Consider the following 21,867-nt stretch of genomic DNA (forward strand, 5'->3'; position numbering starts at 1 on the left):
AGGAGACTCAGGTGGGAGGATCACTTGAGCCCAAGAGTTTGAGGCTGTAGTGAGCTGTGATCATGGCACTGAACTCCAGCCTAAGTAACAGGCTTAACATTCTTATAAATTAAGGACCTCAAAGAAATTTTATTTACAGGAATATATCTATTATCATATTATATCTATATCATATTATAAACTAACAAAAATTTTACAGTATTTGAAATTAAAACTGAGAATGTTACTATATTGAACAATAACATAAATATGTATATTAGAAAATATACAAAAACCATTTGAATACTTATTCATCTTTTTAAAAATAATAAAAAATAAACCTATTACAGATTAACACAATTTTATCTTTAAAAACTGCATCTTTTAAAACAAAAATAATGAGAAGAGAATGTTGTTTTATATTTCTGCAAATCTCATTAATGTTTGTCTTAACAGAGGACAGACGGGTTCTCATATTTGTTTCTGCATTCGACCTGTTGTGATAGCACATATTATGGAGTCTCTAGAAAACACTGTATAATCATGAGAAGCTGAGGGTCAATAAGGCAAATAACATTTTGGTATTATTAGAAAAAGTGCTGACATTATGAATTCCTTTAAGAGGTCTTACGGTCCATCCTACAGGAGATCCCAGAAGACATTGTGAAATCCAGTGAAATACCGTGACAATTTATCAAATAAATATAAGAGACAACAAAGAAAGTATGGTGGTGAAAACCAAGAGTTCCGGAACTGATTTGCCTGGGTTCAAAACTCAGCTCCACCACTTTCTACTTGTGTTACCTTGGGCAAGTTCCTTAAATCTTTTTATGCCTCAGTTCTTCATTTGTAAAATGAAAGCAATAATAGTATTTATCTCATGTATTTCTTGAAATATTGGGATAATGAAATAAACTAATAATTGCAAAAGGCACAGACCAGCATCTGGTAGAAAATAAGCCTACATAAATGTTACTAAAGAATAGGAGATAGGTAGGTATAAGTAGATAGAATGATAGGCAAAGTGCGTTAAGTTGGCAAGTGTACTTCAGTCCACTTAATTTGTGATTTCTTTCTTTAAAAAAAAAGTATTTTTCTGATTATGAGATAAATACTATGAAAATTCTGTACAATGTACTTACATCAATAACATCCTTTTGGCTATCAAGAAATTCCTAAACAGAGGAAGGAGACTGAGTTTGAGTTCCTCGTTAAAAACTTAAAAAATAATGCCTCGATTAAAAGAATTCAAGGATTTGTCATATAATTCATTATGAAATCATGAAACTAAAAAAGAACCTGAGAATGTATACAAACTATATACATACATGCCTCACTCTCAGGAGGCCTACAAGCAATTTCTTTTTTTTCTTGACAATAAAGTAAACACAATTATTTTTACATTTTTTAAACATTTTCTTAAGTATTTAATGTATTAGTTACAGTTTCTTGCATGGTTTGTAAAAAAAATTTTTTTTCCTGAATTTTTTCTGGCTTTCAAAAACAAAGCAGAAACAGAATATTAACTCTGGCCACCTGGGAGCATGGCAATACTACATGGAGAAGGAAACAAAAAGGAAATCAATGAAACCTATTCCCAATATAAGATCCCAGTTCAAACACCAAGAAACTTAAAAGTAAGTAATACCTGAAAATTTGTCCATGTCCTTGAAAGGCAAGCTATACACAAGTTGTTGGTCATTCTGTTGTAATAAAGTAGCTGCAGGTATATGTTGTTTAACCAGTGAAGAAAGAGATTCTGTGGCACAATATTTGTCTATGTACATGCTACAGAATACCAAAAATCATAATTAATGATTATACAATAAACAGCCAAAAGTAAATTAAGATGGCTTTAAATTAAATTTAGTACCATAAATGATGGTCAAAGCATACGACAGCAAGCCTCTAAAATAATAACAGTATAGCAAGAGTATAATATAGAATAATGTCAATAAAAATGAATGATACCTCAGGCGGTAGCCAATCCCCCATTTACTTTTGAGGAACATTGAAGAACCAACACATTTCAGCATTCCTTGTGATATCACAGCTTTCCTATCTGCAGATAAATATTTATATTTCAATTTCTAAGTTATCAACAGCATTAATAATTGGCATTTATATTTTATGGTTTATCATATGACAGTCATCCATGTTACATCATTAATCATCACAACAATCTTATGAGGATGGTGCCAGATTATCATCAACTATTTTTCAGATATGAATACTAAGGCAAAAAGAAAATACATTCCTTCTACATGTTTCATACAGCTATTAAGTAACAAAGCCAGGAACTCTACTCAAGGAGTCTGACTCTAGAGTCCACTTTCCATATATTATTCCAAATATCTGATTTTTCCTAAAAGGCTTACCAATACAAGCACTTTCACAATTTCCTTTATAACCAAATGTAGAAACAACTCCAAAAATCGACAGAAGTAATAAGAAGAACAAATGTTAGTTTGTTGGGTTTTTAAAAACAAAGGTACTACTGAAGACATGAATGACTTGCCCAATTTTATTAGATTATATTATAAGCAGACAGAAGTTGCTCTAGAACTTCAAACTTCTGTATCTTGTCATTAAAAGTCATTGTTGACTTAAACTTGGATTCTTTATATGTATGTACGTGAATAAAATTGTGCAGAAAAGAGTTAACATAGCAGGTCAGGTTCTATCCTTAGAAAGGCCTGCTTACAAGGTTGGCCCTTGGCCGTTGAGAACTTGGATTTGGGAGGGTTCCTACTATTCTCAAAACAGATAAGAGTGGTTCAGTGCCTAACCTGTACAAACAATGTGGTTTATGCTGAACAACTTCTTTCCTTCGGAGAGTCTGGAACTTTGGTATGTGCTAGGCAGAAGATGTTTATATGATCAGCAGCCAGTAAGAATCTTGAACACTGAGTATATACTAACTTTCCCAAGTAGATATTTCACACATGTTGTTACAACTCAATGCTGAAGAAATTAAAGCATATCTCTCTACTCCACTGGGAGAGGACTCTTGGAAAGAGTTTCCACTCTGGTTTCCTCTAGACTTTGCCTCATATACCTTTTCCCTTTGCTAATTTAGCTTTGTATCCTTTTGCTGTAATAAATCATAGTCATGAGTATGACTACGTGCTGAGTCCTATGAGTTCTAGGACATCACTAAACCTGGGATGGTCTTGGAGACTCTCAATGCAAAAATATATCATTTTAAATTTTTTTAAAACTTTTTTTGTGAAGGAAACATACCACGAGGTAAAAGCTTCTCTATTTGTACCTCAGGAATTAGCATCTCTATGTCCATCTTCCTTTTGGCCCATGACCTCAGCCTTCGAAAATAAAGCAAAAATCTCACCTGCAAGAATGTCAGCTTCATCCATGAAATGAGTACTGAACACTGTCACCCGATTGGCTTTTCTGTATTTTAAAAGATTCCAAACAATATGGCGAGAACAAGGGTCCATTCCAGCTGTTGGTTCATCTAGCAGCAGTATCTGTGAGAAAAGAGGTGAAGAAGGGCAGGGAATCCTCAGAAAAACTAAATATTAAAAATACATATGGACACTAAAAAAATGCCCCATTTCAAATTATTATTTTCAATCAGAAATATATTAGACCAGATTTTTTCATTCATAGTTGAGTTCACATAAATTTTTTAAATTATAAATTTGACATGTGAATATTTTCCCTGGTTTAATTCTAAAAGGCTGCCTGTAATACATAACACAAAAGTATAACAACAGTCAGACAAATAAACTAAAAAACAAAACATTAAGTATATTGCTATTATCCTTAACAATTAAATTTGCAGATGTAACACTTGCTTTTTTGGAGAAGAATATATGGTTTTATATTAGTTCAAGGGAAGCAATTTGTTTCACGACTATTTTTAATATTAAAAAAAACATGGTGGTGGAGACTAAGAGGAAGACTAATGAACATAAAGCCAGGATCCAGAATCACTCCCCAGCTGCAACAGCAGGGGGAATGTGGCAGGATGGTGGGGATCCATAGGAGATCATCCTAGCTGCATGCATGCACCTGTCAGTTTTTATGCCTTGTGTAAAGTAGTACATCAGTTTGTTTCTCTGTTTCTACAACACAGAACAGCATAAAACAAATACATACAAAATCAAAGCAGGACAGTGACAAACTGAATTACTCCTTTGATTTTGTTCTATTTAACTTTTGTTATTAACTATAACAAATTTTTTTTAACTATAGAGAACAAGAGAGTAATATTATTATAGCTACCATTCCAAATCAGCAGTGTTATTTTTTGGCCACATTTTCTTCAGATCATTTTTTAAAGAAATAAAACATGGAGGCCAGGCATGGTGGCTCATGCCTGTAATCCCAAGACTTTGGAAGGCAAAGGCGGGAGGATAGCTTGAGGCCAGTTCAAGACCAGCCTGGGCAACATAGCAAGGTCTCATCTCTACGAAAGAAGAAAGAAAGAAAGAAAGAACGAAAGAATGAAAGAAAGAGAGAAAGAAAAGAAGGAAAGAAAGGAAAGAAAAGGAAGGAAGGAAGGAAGGAAGGAAGGAAGGAAGGAAGGAAGGAAGGAAGGAAGGAAGGGAGGGAGGGAGGGAGGGAGGGAGGGAGGGAGGGAGGGAGGGAGGGAGGGAGGGAGGGACGTGGTAGTCATAACTAAAGTCTAATCTTCCATTCTCCTTCCTATAAGTAACCAGTTATCATAAAGATGTTATAACTCAGAAGGGGAAGGGTGGAAGAGGGGTGAGAAATAAAAAAAACTACATATTGAGTACAATGTATACTACTCAGGAGATGGGTGCACTAAAATCTCAGAAGTCACCACTATATAATTCATCCATGTAACCAAAAACCTCTAGTACCTTGAAAGGTACTAAAATTAAAAAACAGTTATACATCTTTCTGACTTCAATTTTAAAATCTCATTACTATGATTGCATCCATAACAACATATAGTATTTTATGTATACTTAACCTTTATATAATGTATTATATCTTTCTACAACCTGCTTTTTAATTCGACATAATTTAAAATGAGCTCATTTGTAAAAGTAATACTTATTTACCTTTGGGTTCCCAAGAACAGCAATTCCTAATGACAGCTTTCTTTTTTGACCACCACTTAATTTTTTAGCTTGGTTATCTTTGATAGTCTGCATGTCTAAATCTAGTAAAACCTTCTGCACCTGTAAAAGTAAAGCATGAACAATGTTATTTTAAAAATCATACTATTTACATAATTATCAATATTACTTTTTAAATGTTTTAAGTTTTAATGTGTTAAATATTTAAGTAGTATAAGTTTTTAAATAATTTTAATATCAACTTTAAAAGTGTTCCTTTAGCATGGAAATTCCTTTGACATATATTCATATATAATTATGAAAACAACAGGTAACAAGATTCTTGAGGGAAAGATTTTACTTTTGTGCCTTCTTGGGTGGTAGGGAAGGAGTAAGAAGAGATCACTGTGATGGCTCTTAGTGTATGTGTGGAAGTGGGAGCGGGTAGAGGAGATGAGAGGAAGAGAAGCGAGGAATAAGGCAGGCAAGCATCCTCTAGATGAAACAAACTTTTATGTGTGCTAAAACATTTACTCCAAATTCTGTCTAATTCTTTGTAATAGCTTTCTGTTTATTGGCTCAGAACAAGTGTTATATTTAGATTTTAGATTTTCAAGCATATTTTTATTGCACAAGTCATTACAAAAGGTTATTGATTACAGAAAATAAAAGTAAAGATTTCTATATGAATAGCATACTTCTTGTATTATATTGTTGGCTGGTATCCCTTTGATTGAAGCCAAAATTGATAAATTTTCTTCTACTGTCAAAACATCAAAGTGTATATCTAACTGTGGACAAATGCCAATCATTTTTCTTGCTTCAAACATTTCATCTATTTCTGAGACTCTGTGTCCATATACAGATGCAAACCCTAAAAGCAAAATATATATTTAAATGTACATTCATTATTTTATAATGTGTATGTTTTGAAGTATCCTGACAACTTACTTATTTGGTTATAACAGACATATCAGGTAAAAATTAATAAAAATTTACAAGGCACAACACACCCTCATTTCCATATTATTGGTGATCTGCATCCACTTATATTTCAGTCTCATTTTCCATCACTTACAGGTCATATAACATAGTGGAAAAATCAAGAAACTAAAAGCTTGTCACTAAATATAAACATCTATTGATGTATTATTTACACTTGTATTCCAGTAACAATTTTCTAGACATTATGCAATAGGGGAGGGATTAAAGAACTATAAATTTTATCCTAACTAGTTGTGTGGTTGTGGCCAAATCACTTAATCTCTTTAAATTCCAGCTCTCCTTTTTTATAAAGTGAACACTAATATATCCCACTAAAGAACTATTAAAGCAAAACAATCATACATTATGAAGAATCATGAGAAAAATCATAAATTCTTATACAAATGTATTATGACTACAATCAAAGAGTGATACAACTAAGGACAAACAACAAAATCAAACTAATTTTAAAAGTTAAATAACATTTAAAGAGTTGAAATGCAGATTCAATACAATTCAGCCCTTTTGTAAAGTAAAATATTTATTGTACTGCCACTCTATTTAGTTACTGTCAAAATATGGAGCTACTATAATGAATTCTCACCTACCGAACAATCACATATCAAAATAATACTTTTGAGGTATGCTTTTAAAATTCTATTTTAGAAGATAGTATGAACATTTATGATTATTGCCTTTTGAACTACTGCTGTATATTTAGATATCTATATTTATTTTCTCAACTTCAAATAGTCATTCATTTATCCTTTATTGGTTATTCATTTATCCTTTCTTGAAAATGATTGATAAAAACACATACACAACATCTATGTGTGTATATGCATAGAAATATGTATAATATTAGATCCCTTTTACTTTATTAAACATGATACAATCATTTTTATTTTCTACTAAAAACAACCAAATGTGTATAGTCAAGAAAAAGAGAAAACAACTTTACAGATACGGAAGGTGGTCCCAATCATTGACAAAAATTATTCAATACACATTTAAATAATATATACAATGAATTTTTTTTTCTTTGAGACAGAAAACTCACCATCAGAAGGTGGGCAGAGTCCACAAAGAATATTCATCAATGTGCTCTTTCCGGTTCCACTGTGGCCAAGTAAGGCAGTAATCTGACCCTCGTATATGTCAAACGACAAATCTAATTCAGGAAAAAAGAAGACTCAAATGTGATTTTTATGTCTGTTCAGCAATGTATGATAATTTATATTGGAGCAATCTTTAAGGCAATATATCTATAAATACATATTTAAAGTACCAGCATATTTGATAGCAGGTAAAATAGCTTCTTTGTTACAGTCAATGATATAAACAGTAAGGAAAGTAAATAAAAATAAACGGCCAGGTGCGGTGGCTCAAGCCTGTAATCCCAGCACTTTGGGAGGCCGAGACAGGCGGATCACGAGGTCAGGCGATAGAGACCATCCTGGTTAACACGGTGAAACTCCGTCTCTACTAAAAAATATGAAAAACTAGCCGGGCGAGGTGGCGGGCGCCTGGAGTCCCAGCTACTCGGGAGGCTGAGGCAGGAGAATGGCATAAACCCGGGAGGCGGAGCTTGTAGTGAGCCGAGATCGCGCCACTGCACTCCAGCCTGGGCAACAGAGCAAGACTCCGTCTCAAAAATAAAAATAAAAATAAAAATAAAAAAGATAAACTTTATTTGTTCATACAGTAAGATTTAGGAGTATACGAAATATTTGGGAGTTTTCTATGTTCCAATTTTTGGGAATTACCAAGGGAATTAAACAAAAATTTGTTCTCGAGGATATTTGGGCATTTAAATAAACTAGCAAAAACAAAACAAGAAATTAACTAACAGTATAGAAATGGCTTGAAAGGTTAGATTTAATGAAGCAATATCACTGAATGGATATGTAAAGGAATGAAGGAAGACAGGAGATGGGGATCTGAAATGATGAAGCAGAAATGGCTTATCAAAAAACTAGGCTGGCCAGGCACAGTGGCTCATGCCTGTAATCCCAACACTTTGAGAGGCTGAGGCAGGAGGATCACTTGGGCCCAGGAGTTCGAGACTAGCCTGGGCAACATGGTGAAACCCCATCTCTACAAAAAATATAAAAATTAGCTGGGCTTCGTGGCACCTGTAGTCCCAGCTACTCGTGAGGTTGAGGTGGGAGAATCACTTGAGCCTGGGAAGTCAGGGCTATGATAAGCCAAGACTGTGCCACTGCCCTCCAGCCTGGGGGACAGAGCAAGACCCTGTCTCAAAAACAAACAAACAACAACAACAAAAACTAGACTAAGAAGGCTAAAATATAAAACAAGAAGGAAAAAGTCTCAGATCCTAAGGCCAGTAATCTAAGTTAAAAGAAGAAAGGGAACTCAACAACCAAATGTTAAGTGTTCTGCCTCATGAACGTGGTATTTCTATTTATTTAAATCTTCTTTAATTTCTCTCAGCAATGTTTTGTACTTTTCAGGATATGTCTTTTACATCTTTTGTCTTATTTACCTGTAAGCATATTTTTGATGCTAAATGCTATTTTTAATTTTAATTTCCAATTATGTGTTGGTAACATATAGAAATACAATTAATTTTTCCATTATTTATCATGTATCCTATCATCTTGCAAAACTCACTGTTTAGTTCCACTATTATTTTTTGTCAATCTAAAAGATTTTAAAAATAGATTATTGTGTCAACTGCAAATAATTTTACTGCATTCTTTCCAATCTGGATGCCTTTTATTTCATTCTCTTGCTTCTTTGCATTAGAAACAATTACTTGTAATTGTTACTACAATTATAATTAATTAGTTATTCCAATAACTTACATTGGAGGTTATATATAATCTCCAATGTTGAATAAAAAGATGTGAAAAGCACTATAACCATAAAAGAACAGATTCATAAATTGGACTTCATTCAAATTAAGAACTTGTGTTTGTCAAAAGATACTACTAGTAGAATTAAAAGGCAAGTCTCAGACTGAGATCAAATATTTAAATACCTGTATCTAACAAAGGTCTTGAAACAAAAATGTGAAAAGAACTTAAATAGGCATTTCATAAAGGAAAACCTCCAAATGCCAATAATCATATAAAAAGGTGATTAATAACATTAGTTATTAGGCAAATGCAAACTAAAGCCCTATTAATATACCACTATACCTACTTTCTTCTTAATTAATTAATTTGCCTCCTAGAAGACGTTTGGCAAAGCCTGGAGACATCTTTGGTTGTTACAACTGGGAGAGGATGTTTAGCAGTGTGCAAGGGATGTTTAGCAATGTGCAAGGGATGTTTAGCAGTGTGTCAGTCTCCAGAACCAATAGAATACACACACACACACACACACACACACAATGGAGCAAGTATGAGTGTGGGGTTGGAGGATTAGGGAAGGTTTATTTTAAGAAATTGCTTGAGAAGATTGTGGGGTCTAGTAAGTCCCAAAAATTTGTAGGGCAGGTTGAAAACTCAGGCAAGAGTTAAAGTTGCAGTCTTGGGTCCAAAATTCACAGGCTGACAGGCTGGAAACTCATGCAATAATTAGTTACATTCTTGAGACAGAACTCCTCTCTTCAGTGATCAAAGCCAGGGATGTTGCCTGTGAAGGTCAATTTCATGGGTCCCCCTGGCTAGGCTATGGTGCCCAGTTATTTGGTCAAATACTGATGTAGATGTTGTTGTAGATGTCGTTAACTTTTATAATCATCTGACTTAAACTTGATTAGTCTTGATAATAATGGTAAACCTTATTCAATCAGTTGAAGGCCTTAAGAGAAAAAACTGAAGTTCCTTGGAAGAGTCCTGCCTCAAGAATGTAACAGACTCCTACATGAGTTTGCAGCCTGTGAGCCTGTCTACAAATTTTGGACTCAAGACTGAAACTTCAACTCTTGCCTGAGTTTCCAAGCTGCCTTACAGATGTCTACATTTACCAGGCCCCACGATTTCATGAAGTAATTACTTAAAAGAAACCTCCCCTAATCCCCCACCCTACACTCATACCGGTGTGTGTGTATTGTATTGGTTCTGGGGACTGACTAACACATTGACACAATGCTAAACATTCTACAATAAAGAACAGTTCTTCACAACAAAGAATTATCAAGACCAAAATGTCAGTAGTGCTGAGGTTGAAAAACCCTATGATAGGCCAAATGAATTTTAAAAAAACTAACATGTATATACATGCAAAATAATAAAGAGAAACAAGGACATAGCCTTATTCAAATAATTAAGTATTTTTCATTTTAATAGATATTACATTTTACTTTTACAAATTTCATGTTGTTAGTTTTATTTTTAATATTAATCACATAAATGAAAGTATCTCAAAAAGCAAGACAGGCTGGGCACAGTGGCTCATGCCTATAATTCCAGCACTTTGGGAGCCTGAGGTGGGCGAATCACCTGAGGTCAGGAGTTCGAGACCAGCCTGGCCAACATGGTGAAACCCTGTCTCTACAAAAATACAAAAAATAGCTGGGCATGGCAGCATGCACCTGTAATCCCAGCTACTCAAGAGGCTAAGGCAGGAGAATCACTTGAACCCAGGAGGCAGAGGTTGCAATGAGCCAAGAGAATGTCATTGCACTACAACCTGGGTGACAGAGTGAGACTCCATCTCAAAACATAAAATAAAATAAAATAAAACAAAATAAAAGCAAGACAGAAAATCATGGTAGAGAAGTTTAAATTTCCCACAAGCTATGCAAATTATTTTTCTATTTGTACTTTAAATACTATGGCCTGAATACTAGGAAAACTACTTACTTCTCAAAGCCTCCACATTTTCACCTTTCTTTCTGTATGTTTTCTGAATACCGCTAATTCTGAAATATAAAGTTTTATATTTTAAGTATTTAAAGCAATTTATGTTTGTTTACATGTATATTTTTATCAAAGCTATATTTTATAATAAAAATAAAATAATAAAGTACTTTCCTACTAAAACAATGAACCAAATAAAGTTGATAATAACTATACAATTGATGCTTGAAAACACAGGTTAGGAGTGCCAATTCCCACACACAGTTGAAAATTCACATATAACATTTTTACTCCCCTAAAACTAATCTATTAATAGCCTACCATTGATAGGAAGTCTTGCAGATAACATAAACAGTTGGTTAGCATATATTTCAGAGGTTTTACATGTTAAATACTGTATTTTTTTATAAAGTATACTAGAGGAAAGAAAATGTTAAGAACATTATAAGGAAAATATATATATTTACAGTATTATACTGTATTTATCGATGCCATCAATTCACATCATCTATTTATAAGATTAACAAGATGCATACTCTATCCAAAATGACAGGCAACCACACCCACAGACCTCAATCTATGGTAAATATCAAGCAATTCAATGTTTTCTTATAATGTCATGACCTTTCTCTGCTTCTTGAGAGCACTTCCAGCATCACTAGTGGCAATTCCTATGGATCCCATGATGCTATTCAAGGCTTATGGTACTGCACTAAACATGATAAAAAATAAGCAAGAACCCTGAGACATTACTTTTCATCATGATATGCAATTTACTGGAGAGATGAACGGCTCACAAGGAGATAATCTGAGTCACATGGCATTTGAAGTATATACTTGGAGCACATAAGCTCACCATAACAGCAAAAGAAAGTGCTACAAAATTATTGCAGTGGTACAGTAATACTGTGGTTAATATTATGCAGCTATGATTTAATACTGCATCTTCACATTTGTTTATATTTCTCTCAACTGTGCATTGGCATATAATGTATGGTCTGTCAGTATTGTGTACATTAAGCTTTGATAAAGTATAACGTATATTTTATGGTAGTAAATGTTAAAATAGACTAATATCTATAAATATGTTATGCATTCATGACATACTTAACTTATTTGTTTTTGGTATTTCTAGGCTAATAGTTCACCTGTGAGTTTTTTCAAATTGTTGCAAATCTCCAAAAAAATTTCCAATATATTTACTGAAAAAATTCCATGTGTAAGTGAACTGGTGTAGTTCAAACTTGTGTTTTTCAGGGATCAACTATAAAATTATTTTAAAGAAGGTACAAGAGAAAAGCATAGTATTCCTTTCCATTGTAAGTGCCATTGATTCATTTTTCATGCCAACCCAACTTCTAAAACTAAGTGAAGCATTTGATTTAAGCAATTTATGGATTGTTTTTTCATTTCTGATTATCAAACACTTGTTACATCAGTGAAGGGGGATATAAATCAGATGTCATTTCATGTCAGCACAAATTTCAAACCATTAACAAATGTGAAGTGATTTTCTTATTCTACCTTATTTTTTCATATTGTGTTAAGGAAATGATTTGTTAATCAGTTAAAATTTACCCTTGAGAAAGCAGGCCACTGGCCAACAAATTACATCTTAAGTATTTTGACTCTCTCTGGAATTTTTATGTTTTTCTTAAATTTAAAAAATATTATGCTTCACTTTTTAATTTCATTTTATTTCTTTTACCTAATTTTATTTCTAAATTTGGTACTGACTGACCTAACAAGGAATAGTAATGAATTTCTTTGGTTCTTAAAAGTTAAAGTAATGAAATGTTCTAATTATGTCAAAAAACCCTAAAAGTCTATGAAATTAACAGATGACAATTTAATATGCTATATAAGACAATGTAGCATGAATAAAATTATAGAGTTAATATTTATCATGTTTCCATCTACAAAATGGGAAAAGCTTTAAACATTAATTGTATAAACATCGGGTTTTATTACTTTTAAAATTTTCCATTCAAACATAAAATTTCAGGAAACAGGTGTGGTGGCTCATGCCTGTAATCCCAGCACTTTGGGAGGCCAAGGCAGGTGGATCACTTGAGGCTAGGAATTCGAGACCAGTCTGGCCAACATGGTGAAACCCTGTTTCTACCAAAAATATAAAAATTAGCCAGGCATGGTGGCGCATGCCTGTAGACCCAACTACTTGAGAGGCTGAGGCACAAGAATTGTTTGAATCTGGGAGGCGGAGGTTACAGTGAACCGAGATTGTGCCACTGTGCTCCAGGCTGGGCAACAGAGTGAGATTCCGTCTCAAAAAACAGAAAGAAAGAAACATAAAATTTCAAACCTAGCACCAACTTTATTCTAAATGGTTGCAAAGAAAAAAAGAAAAAGAGAAAAGTAGCCCTTATTAACGTTTTAAAATCATGGTGTACGTACCAAATCTAAGATACTATACATACATATTTAAAGAACAGGATTTAAAAGTGGCAGATTCCATCAGCAGTTCTTATACATAAATTGCCAAAGATTGAACCATACCTTATGGCTTCTTTTCCTACAAATTCTGAAGAAATAGGCTCAATAATTTCACTAAAACTAATATTCCCGTTAACATTGCCCTCTGATAACTCCTCATAATTTCTTTTGCTCTTTGACCAATATGAAGGCTTCAGAAAATATAAAGATGATCTCCGTAAACCAAATTCCCCTGAAAAATAAACATGAAAAAACTGAGTTATCATGATTAGTTTTTAAATCATAAAGACAGCATTTGAAACATATGACAACCTGCATCTAAAGTTTAGGTACCATTCTGCAACATACATATATTTCCAAACATCATGTTATACACAATAAATATATACAATTTTCATTTGTCATTAGAAAGTAATAAGTAAATAAAGTTTAGGAGTAAAGTATTAAATCAATCTTGTATGAATCACAGTTTTATTGATAAATAATTCCAGTCCATAAATAGTTTCAGAATTGCTGAGTGGGATGTAAAAGTGAATAAAGCACATTTTCTATGCTAACGGAACTAAAACCTTTATGAGTACAAGCAGATGGCAAATGGCAAGAACACAACGCAGGCTGAATGCGTTGAAGACATGAATGCGCACCATCTTAAATGGTCTTTGAAAACACGTAGTATCTAGAAAAGTGGATATGCTTCATGGAAAAGACTACAGAATTAGGGAGAGTAACAAAGCAACAGGATAGAAATATGAGACTTAGAAATGGTAAACAGTGAGGCTAGGCATGGTGGCTCTCACCTATAATCCCAACACTTTGGAAGGCAGAGGCTGGTATATTGCTTGAGCCCAGGAGTTTGAGACCAGCCTGGGCAACATGGCAAAATTTTGTCTCTACAAAAAATATAAAAAATTAGTCAGATGTGGTGGTGCACACCTGTAGCCCCAGCTACTTGGGAGGCTGAGGCAAGGGGATCACTTGAGCCCAGAAGGCTGAGGCTGCAGTGAGCTGTGATCATATATATCGCTGCACTCCAGCCTGGAAGACGCAGCAAGACCCTGTATCAAAAAAGACACAGCAAGACCCCGTTTGAAAGAAAGAAAAGGAAAGAAAAGAAAAGAAAATAGTATACAGTGGTAACTGCCCACACAACATGTTCCATTTTCTCCCTTTTCCCCCTCAAAATACCTACACTCCTCATTGTTTTCAAATATCTACTCTTCTTCTAGATTGGCCACATTTCAAAGGGATCTGATGCCAAGTACAGAGGATTCCAGTTGATTTTATCAGTACTTGGCATTCCTCTGGGAACTGTTACTGCTCCAACAGTAAGCAAACGAAAACATAAAAGTAGGGAAAGGACACCCCACTCAACAAATGGTGCTGGGATAATTGGCAAGCCACATGTAGAAGAATGAAACTGGATCCTCATCTCTCACCCTATACAAAAATCAACTCAAGATAGATCAAAGACTTAAATCTAAGACCTGAAACCATAAAAATTTGAGAAGATAACACCAGAAAAAAGGGCAAAGACGTCATGACCAAGAACCCAAAAACAAATGCAACAACAACAAAAAAAGATAAATAGATGGGACTTAATTAAACCAAAAAGCTTCTCCATAGCAAAAGAAATAATTAGCAGTTAACAGACAACCCACAGAGTGGGAGAAAGATTTCATAATATATACATTGACAAAGGACTAATACCTAGAATCTATGAGTAACTCAAATCAGCAAGAACAAAACGAACAATCCCATTAAGAAGTAGGCTAAGGACAAGAATAGATAACTCTAAGAAGATATACAAATGGCCAACAAACATGAAAAAATGCTCAACATCACTAATGATCAGGGAAATGCAGATCAAAATCACAATGTGATACCACCTTACTCCTGCAAGAATGGCCATTATCGAAACATCAAAAAATGATAGATGTTGGCATGGATGTGGTGAAAAGGGAACACTTTTACACTGTTGGTGGGCATGTAAACTAGTAAAACCACTATGGAAAACAGTGTGGAGATTCCTTAAAGAACTAAAAGTAAGTCTACCGATTGATCCAGCAATCCCACTCCTGGGCATCTACCCAGAGGAAAAGAAATCATTATGTGAAAAATATACTTCCCCACACATGTTTATAACAGTATAATTCACAATTGCAAAAACATGGAACCAGCCTAAATGCCCATCCCAACAACTGGATAATGAAAATGGGATACACACACACACACACACACACACACACACACACACACACTATGGAATACTACTCATCCATAAAAAGGAACAAAATAATGCCATTTGCAGCAACCTGGATGGAAATGGAGACCATTATTCTAAGTTCTCGAGGACGCAAAGACATAGCAACAATACAATGGATTATGGGGGCTCAGGGAAAAGGTGGGAGGGGGGTGAGGGATAAAAGACTAAACACTGGGTACAGTGTACATTGCTAGGGTGATAGGTGCACCAACATCTCAGAAATTAACACTAAAGAACTTATTCATGTAACGAAACACCACCTGTTCCCCAAAAATCTATTAAAAAATAAAACCTCAAAAAAAGAGGGGTGAAGTGCTCAGACAGACTTGAGGTATGTAACTAGATGAGAGGTACTGCAATGGTCTAGACTAGTGATCCCCAGCCTTTTTGGCACCAGGGACCGGTTTTGTGATAGACAATTTTTCCACAGACAGGGGTCAAGGATAGTTTCAGGATGATTCAAATGCATTACATTTACTGTGGATTTTATTTCTATTATTATTACATTGTAATATATAATGAAATAATTATACAACTTACTATAATGTAGAATCAGTGGGAGCCCTGAGCTTGCTTTTCTGCAACTAGGCGGTCCCATCTGGGGGTGATGGGAGATAGTGATAGATCACCAGATATTAGATTCTCATAAGAAGCATGCAACCTAGATCCTTCACACGCGCAGTTCACAACAGGGTTCACACTCCTATGAGAATCGAATGCTGCCACTGATCTGACAGGAGGCAGGGCTCAGGTGGTAAAGCGAGCAGCTGTGAATACAGAGGAAGCTTCACTCACTTGCCTCCTGCAGTGCAGCTCAGTTTCTCACAGGCAACTAGTAAGGTCCGTGTCCTGGGGGTTGGAAACCCCTAGTCTAGACTAGTATTATACAATGCAACTTTCATAATGGTCAAAATGTTCTACAGACAACCTAGATTGCACCATGCAATTTAGTAACTAACACCCATATATGGCTACTGAGCACTTGGAATGTGGCTTGTGCTACTGAAAAAAATAGATTGTTAATTGATTTAATTGTAATCAATTTAAATTTTAAAAGCCACACGTGGCTAGTAGTTACCATATAAGATCGTACAGGTGTAGAATACAGACACAGGTAATGAGGAAAACAAGGGGAAAAGGAAAGATGCTCGATATTTAATATTACTATTGAATCTATAGGAGTTTGCTATATTGGCTATAGATGTGGACAGGAGATAAAGAAAATGGTAGGAGTTACAAGATCACTTCATAGTTTTAGACCTTAGAGGGTAAAATAAAATACTTCAGTTAAAAGACTGATATAAAGAAGGACCAAGTTAAGATCAACTAGAGACTTAAGGCTTTCAAAACAAACTGCTCTCTTTTTACACAATCTCTTTATGTTCACTAGTGGCAACAGCCTAAGGTACAAAATATACTTATTTAAAGTCAAATTAAAAGCTTTAACAATGAATATGACTTAGGGTACCCTGGCTAGGAAAAAAATCTTAAAATTAAGCTGAACCTACGTGGGCAAAAAAGCCTAAACATCTTTAAAGTAAAATTCAAAAACCATCTGCATACCTGGAATGACTTGATCAAGATAGACAGCCAAGAGGACATAGAATATACTATTAAGTGTGAGCATGATAATTGTAATAATTAGAGGATATGGGCCTGCAGTCAAATTTGAAAATAAAGCACCTTCATTAAAATCTTCTAAATGCATGACCTGAAAAACAGAAACACTAACTTTATTACATAAAAATGACAAAAACAAGCAAAAGCTAACACTACTTAGAGTTATTTAGCATATCCAGAGTGACAGTAACCAATTGGGCCTTTTAATAGATTAAACAGTTTACCAAATTAATAATATAAATTTATAAGGAAAACAATAAAGACTTTACAAAAATACAAGTTTATCAAACCAATTCCTTTCAATCATGTTTTTAATGCTGTGCTTCTTTAACTAGGATATATTCACTCTAGGGGTATTTAATTATAATGTAATTACTAACAAATGAAATAAAAATAAACTGCAATAATAATAATAACAAATGCAAACAAAAGGGTTATGATCCATATGGAAGCCAAACAAATTAAGTATTAGAGAATAAAATTATGGTTAGCATCTTTCCAATAGTGAAAAGAAAGCAAATATTTTGATTAATTAACACAATTATTAAAGTATTCATAGTAGATATTTGTGATAGCATGAAAAGAGAAATGTACTGGAGGATGAAGCCTCATTGAGGTCCTAGCCCTGCCATTAAGTGAATATGTTTTAATTATACTATTCTAGGCTTCAGGTCCCTCACCTATAAAAATGAAGAAGATAAATTCAATGACACTGAAAGGCCATCCCACTCACAACACAAACCTACGAATCTATAATTCTATGTTCCTAGAGAACGTGGACTTGGGGACTCAATCAACTCTCAAAATGTATAACAATCACTCTTAGGTCTCAAACAAGTAAAATGATTAACTCAATATTTAATTATATCTCATAAATCAGAATTTCTATCCAACCAACATGAGTAATTTCTTATATTTAGTAATTATATTTTTATTTGTACATTAGCCAAATTTATGTTCCACTATAAAGTCGTTTCTTATAAGGCTTATTCCATTTAGAACCTGACTACCTCTGTAAGGACTAATAAAAATAATATTTATAAGTCTGAATGTTATTTAGAATGACAATTCCTGAAGCCTAGGCCAACAAAATCCACCAGACCTACTTATTCCACCACTACACTCACAGTAAATTTGTTCTGCTCCACACACAATTTTCTCCCACACATTCTTCTGAGATAAATGTACAAATGATAGCAATATAACCAGGCCATAGGCAATAAGAACTACTTGATATTTAAACACGTTACTATCAAACTGAGTTTCTGCAATGAAATAAATTACTGAGATACACTGAAGTAAAAAGTGAAAAATTTATAAAGAGAACATTTAACTAAAAACTTAAAATTGGACAAACATAAATAAAACTAGATGTAAAATATACTCTAGAAATCATTTCTTTATCATGCTAAAATTTTAAAATAATTTTTTTGGTAAATCAAAGGTAGTATCCATGTGAGTATAAGAAGCTACATAAAACAGAAAGAAAATATTTAGTGAATGTAAGATTAATATATTACCTACCTGTGCGATACCAATCACAAAAGTACAGTGACAGAAAGGACTGAAAAGCCACACTAACGATTTGGGAAAACTTTCTATGAGGATTATCATAAGGCCAATAAATCCAAAAGCCACAGTGATAAAAAATTCAACTATTCCCACATGTTTTGATTTTTTAAAAAGAGGTGTCAGCATTAAAGCAAAAAATACCTATAAAATACAAATATTAAGGTTAGTGCAATGTTCATATACACTGGTATGAAAACAAAATTAAAGTTTGCTTCTGAAAGAACAAGTTATTTTCATGAAAAACACATTCATTAAAATACAACTATAATTTCTAAATGCTGTAGTAAGGTATTTTATTTTCACACAAATAGTGATATACCTCTTAAAAATTTAAACTAACAAATATTTTTGTGTTTGTTTTTTGTTTCTGTTTTTGAGACAGGGTCTTGCTCTGTCACCCTAGCTGAAGTTCAGTGGTGCGATCTTGGATCACTGCAACCTCTACCTCCTGGGTTCAGGTGATCCTCCCACCTCAGCCTCCCGTGTAGCTGGGATTACAGATGTGGGGCACCATGTCCAGCATTTTAGTATTTTTTTTGTAGAGACAGGGTTTCACCATGTTGCCCAGGCTGGTCTCAAACTCCTTGCCTCAAGCAATCCTCCTGTCTTGGCCTCCCAAAGTGCTGGGATTACAGGTGTGAGCCACTACACCTGGCCTTAAATTAACAAATATTAAAGACTGTATTTTTATCTGTATCACAGGCAAACATGACCACTTCTACATTATAGAAACCATAAATAGCCATGTGTTTCTGCAATAAGCTGCATAAAATATGTGAACAAAATAATAAATCAACAAAAACTTTAAGTACAAGACCCATCTTTTAAACTTAATTTATTCATAAGATAAACAGTCAGTTTAAAAAGAAAAAAAAAAAAACAAAAAAAAACAGAAGGCCTGGTGCAGTGGCTCACTCATGTAATTCCAGCACTTTGGGAGGCCAAGGCAAGTGGATCACTTGAGCCCAGAGTTCAAGACCAATCTTGGACACATAGGAATATCTCAACTCTACAAATTTTAAAAATAATAATACAAAAATTAGCGAGGTGTGGTGGCACACAACTGTAGTCCCAGCTACTCAGGAAGCTGAGGTTGAAGGATTGCTTGACCCTGGGAGGTCAAGGCTGCAATGAGCCATGAGGGTGCCACTGCACTCCAGCCTGGGCCACAGAGCAAGACCCTGTCTCAAAAAAGTAAAATTAAACATTAAAAAAAAAACAGGCAATTACATATAGAATTATGTTAGTTATCTGCAATTTATTATTTTAAAGAGCAGAAATGATAGCCAAAAATTTAACAACTGATACAGGGTGGGCACATAAACCAATCAGAATGGAAGATGGAACCACTTAAAATAAAGGCTCGCTGTTAAAACCCATCATTCAGCCAATATACCAAATGAATATCAAGACTGCTAAAGAGTTACATTTGCAAAGACATATCTTTAAAAATCATCATCCTGGAGCATAAATTAACTTGAAAGAGTAAGGATTTCATGAAGATTAACAAAAGTAGTCCAATACTCGACAGTCTTAATTATATACATCATTATATAAAGACAATAACAGATAGACTCAGAGGAGTTGTATGTGAAATACATCATATGACAAAAGCTAAATCTAAACCTAACACTATTTTGTAACGTTCCTAAAAATACAGGGATACAGTGATGCTACATCATTTATTTATTAAGTCACTTATCAATCACTTAGTAAAATCTGTCTTTCATGGCAAATTGACTATAAGTAAACTGAAGAAAAAGACTTTGCTATATTATCAAACACTTTGACAGCTCTTTATTCCTATCACAAGTTAAAATACTTACAGATGATAATCCATAAAGGAAAAAAAGCAGAAATATCACAATGCTGCTACTTTGAGGAAATAACAAAGAAGCTGTTGCAATGACTGCCATAAGAAGGGACATAAGAAAAATTAAACTTGTATATAGAAGAACCCAGGAAAGCCTAAAATGAGAATACAGATATATTTATGGTCAAATGCATAGGCTTAGACAGTTAAAAAATCATTTTAAACAAAATTTTAGATTTTAGTCATTTTATTCTTAAAATTAAGTCACTGTTCATTTCTGTGTATGCTTATGTATTGAAAATTAATAGTCATAAGTAATTTAAAATATAGTATTGGTTAAGTGATAGGTAAAAGTGTAATCTGGTAAAAAAAAAAAAAAATGCTATCTTCCAGTGTTTAAAAAAAGCTTTCAAAATGAATAGTAATTCATAATTAATTTAAATCTAATATTCTCAAAAGTTCAATAGCATAGAACATCTCTGATTTTCTTAAAATGTAAGAGTTTAGTGAATCAAGATAACAATTTTCTTTATGGCATGTGCTACAATTAAACCTCTGATGGCTTCTGTAACTATAAACAATAAAGGCTACCTTACCTCACTAATCAATGACATAATTACTACAATTACACAACGTGAAATAAACAAGATCAGTAATGAATTCACTATTTTTACTCAAGACTTCTTTACAAATCAGAGCTCAACGGAACTGCTGCAGTATTTTTATTTCACACATTTTTTCAAGTTAGCTCAGGATTTGATGATGTCATAAAATCACTGAGTGAAGGCTAAAAAGGTAGCGAAATTATCAAAATTGAATCCATCATTTTACTGAGGCAAAACTGAGACCCTGAGAGAATGATTTGCCTAAATTCTTCCAGCTACCGGTTCTCCATAAAATACTTTAATAACCCAATAAATGTTAAAAACCAATCCATTGCCCAGGCACAGTGGCTCTTGCCTGTAACCCCAGCACTTTGGGAGGCCAAGGTGAGAGGATCACTTCAGGCCAAGACTTTGAGACCAGCCTGCACAACATGGCAAGACCCCTGCCCCTACAAAAAATTTAAAAATTACTTGGGCATGGCAGCATGCACCTGTAGTCCCAATTACTTGTCAGACTGAGGTGGGAGAATCTCTTGAGACTGGGAGTTGGAGGCCACAGTGACCCATGATCATGCTACTGTACTCCAGCCTAGGTGACAGAGCAAGATCCTGTCTCAAAAAAAAAAATCCAAAACCAACAATTTCTAAAATAACAAATGAAAGAAAAACAAGCAAAGGACATATGTTATATACAATAATCCCATTATGTAAAGTGTGTAATTAATTGTTATATTGTAATTGTTATATTGTAATT

At 34.0% G+C, this 21,867-nt stretch overlaps 1 protein-coding gene across 4 annotated transcripts in view; it reads right to left on the minus strand.

The window, feature by feature from the left end:
* The window catches only part of ABCA5 (ATP binding cassette subfamily A member 5), a 78,856-nt gene that overhangs the window by 35,218 nt on the left and 21,771 nt on the right, over window positions 1–21,867 (minus strand). For all 4 annotated transcript variants that reach the window (XR_003723850.2, XR_013407112.1, XM_015120205.3 and 1 more), the window contains 11 exons: window positions 20,522–20,663; window positions 18,648–18,836; window positions 17,067–17,214; window positions 13,304–13,472; window positions 10,790–10,848; window positions 7,075–7,185; window positions 5,729–5,904; window positions 5,034–5,153; window positions 3,329–3,467; window positions 1,951–2,041; window positions 1,628–1,767 (listed from right to left, as the gene is read on the minus strand). Coding sequence is in view for 2 of the 4 variants with exons in the window: in XM_015120205.3 (XP_014975691.3) it covers window positions 1,628–1,767; window positions 1,951–2,041; window positions 3,329–3,467; window positions 5,034–5,153; window positions 5,729–5,904; window positions 7,075–7,185; window positions 10,790–10,848; window positions 13,304–13,472; window positions 17,067–17,214; window positions 18,648–18,836; window positions 20,522–20,663 (1,484 nt within the window). In the remaining 2 variants the exon portion in view is untranslated. The remainder of the gene's footprint in view (window positions 1–1,627; window positions 1,768–1,950; window positions 2,042–3,328; window positions 3,468–5,033; window positions 5,154–5,728; window positions 5,905–7,074; window positions 7,186–10,789; window positions 10,849–13,303; window positions 13,473–17,066; window positions 17,215–18,647; window positions 18,837–20,521; window positions 20,664–21,867) is intronic.

Source organism: Macaca mulatta, chromosome 16 (assembly GCF_049350105.2).
Source record: "Macaca mulatta isolate MMU2019108-1 chromosome 16, T2T-MMU8v2.0, whole genome shotgun sequence".
Lineage (NCBI taxonomy): Eukaryota > Metazoa > Chordata > Mammalia > Primates > Cercopithecidae > Macaca > Macaca mulatta.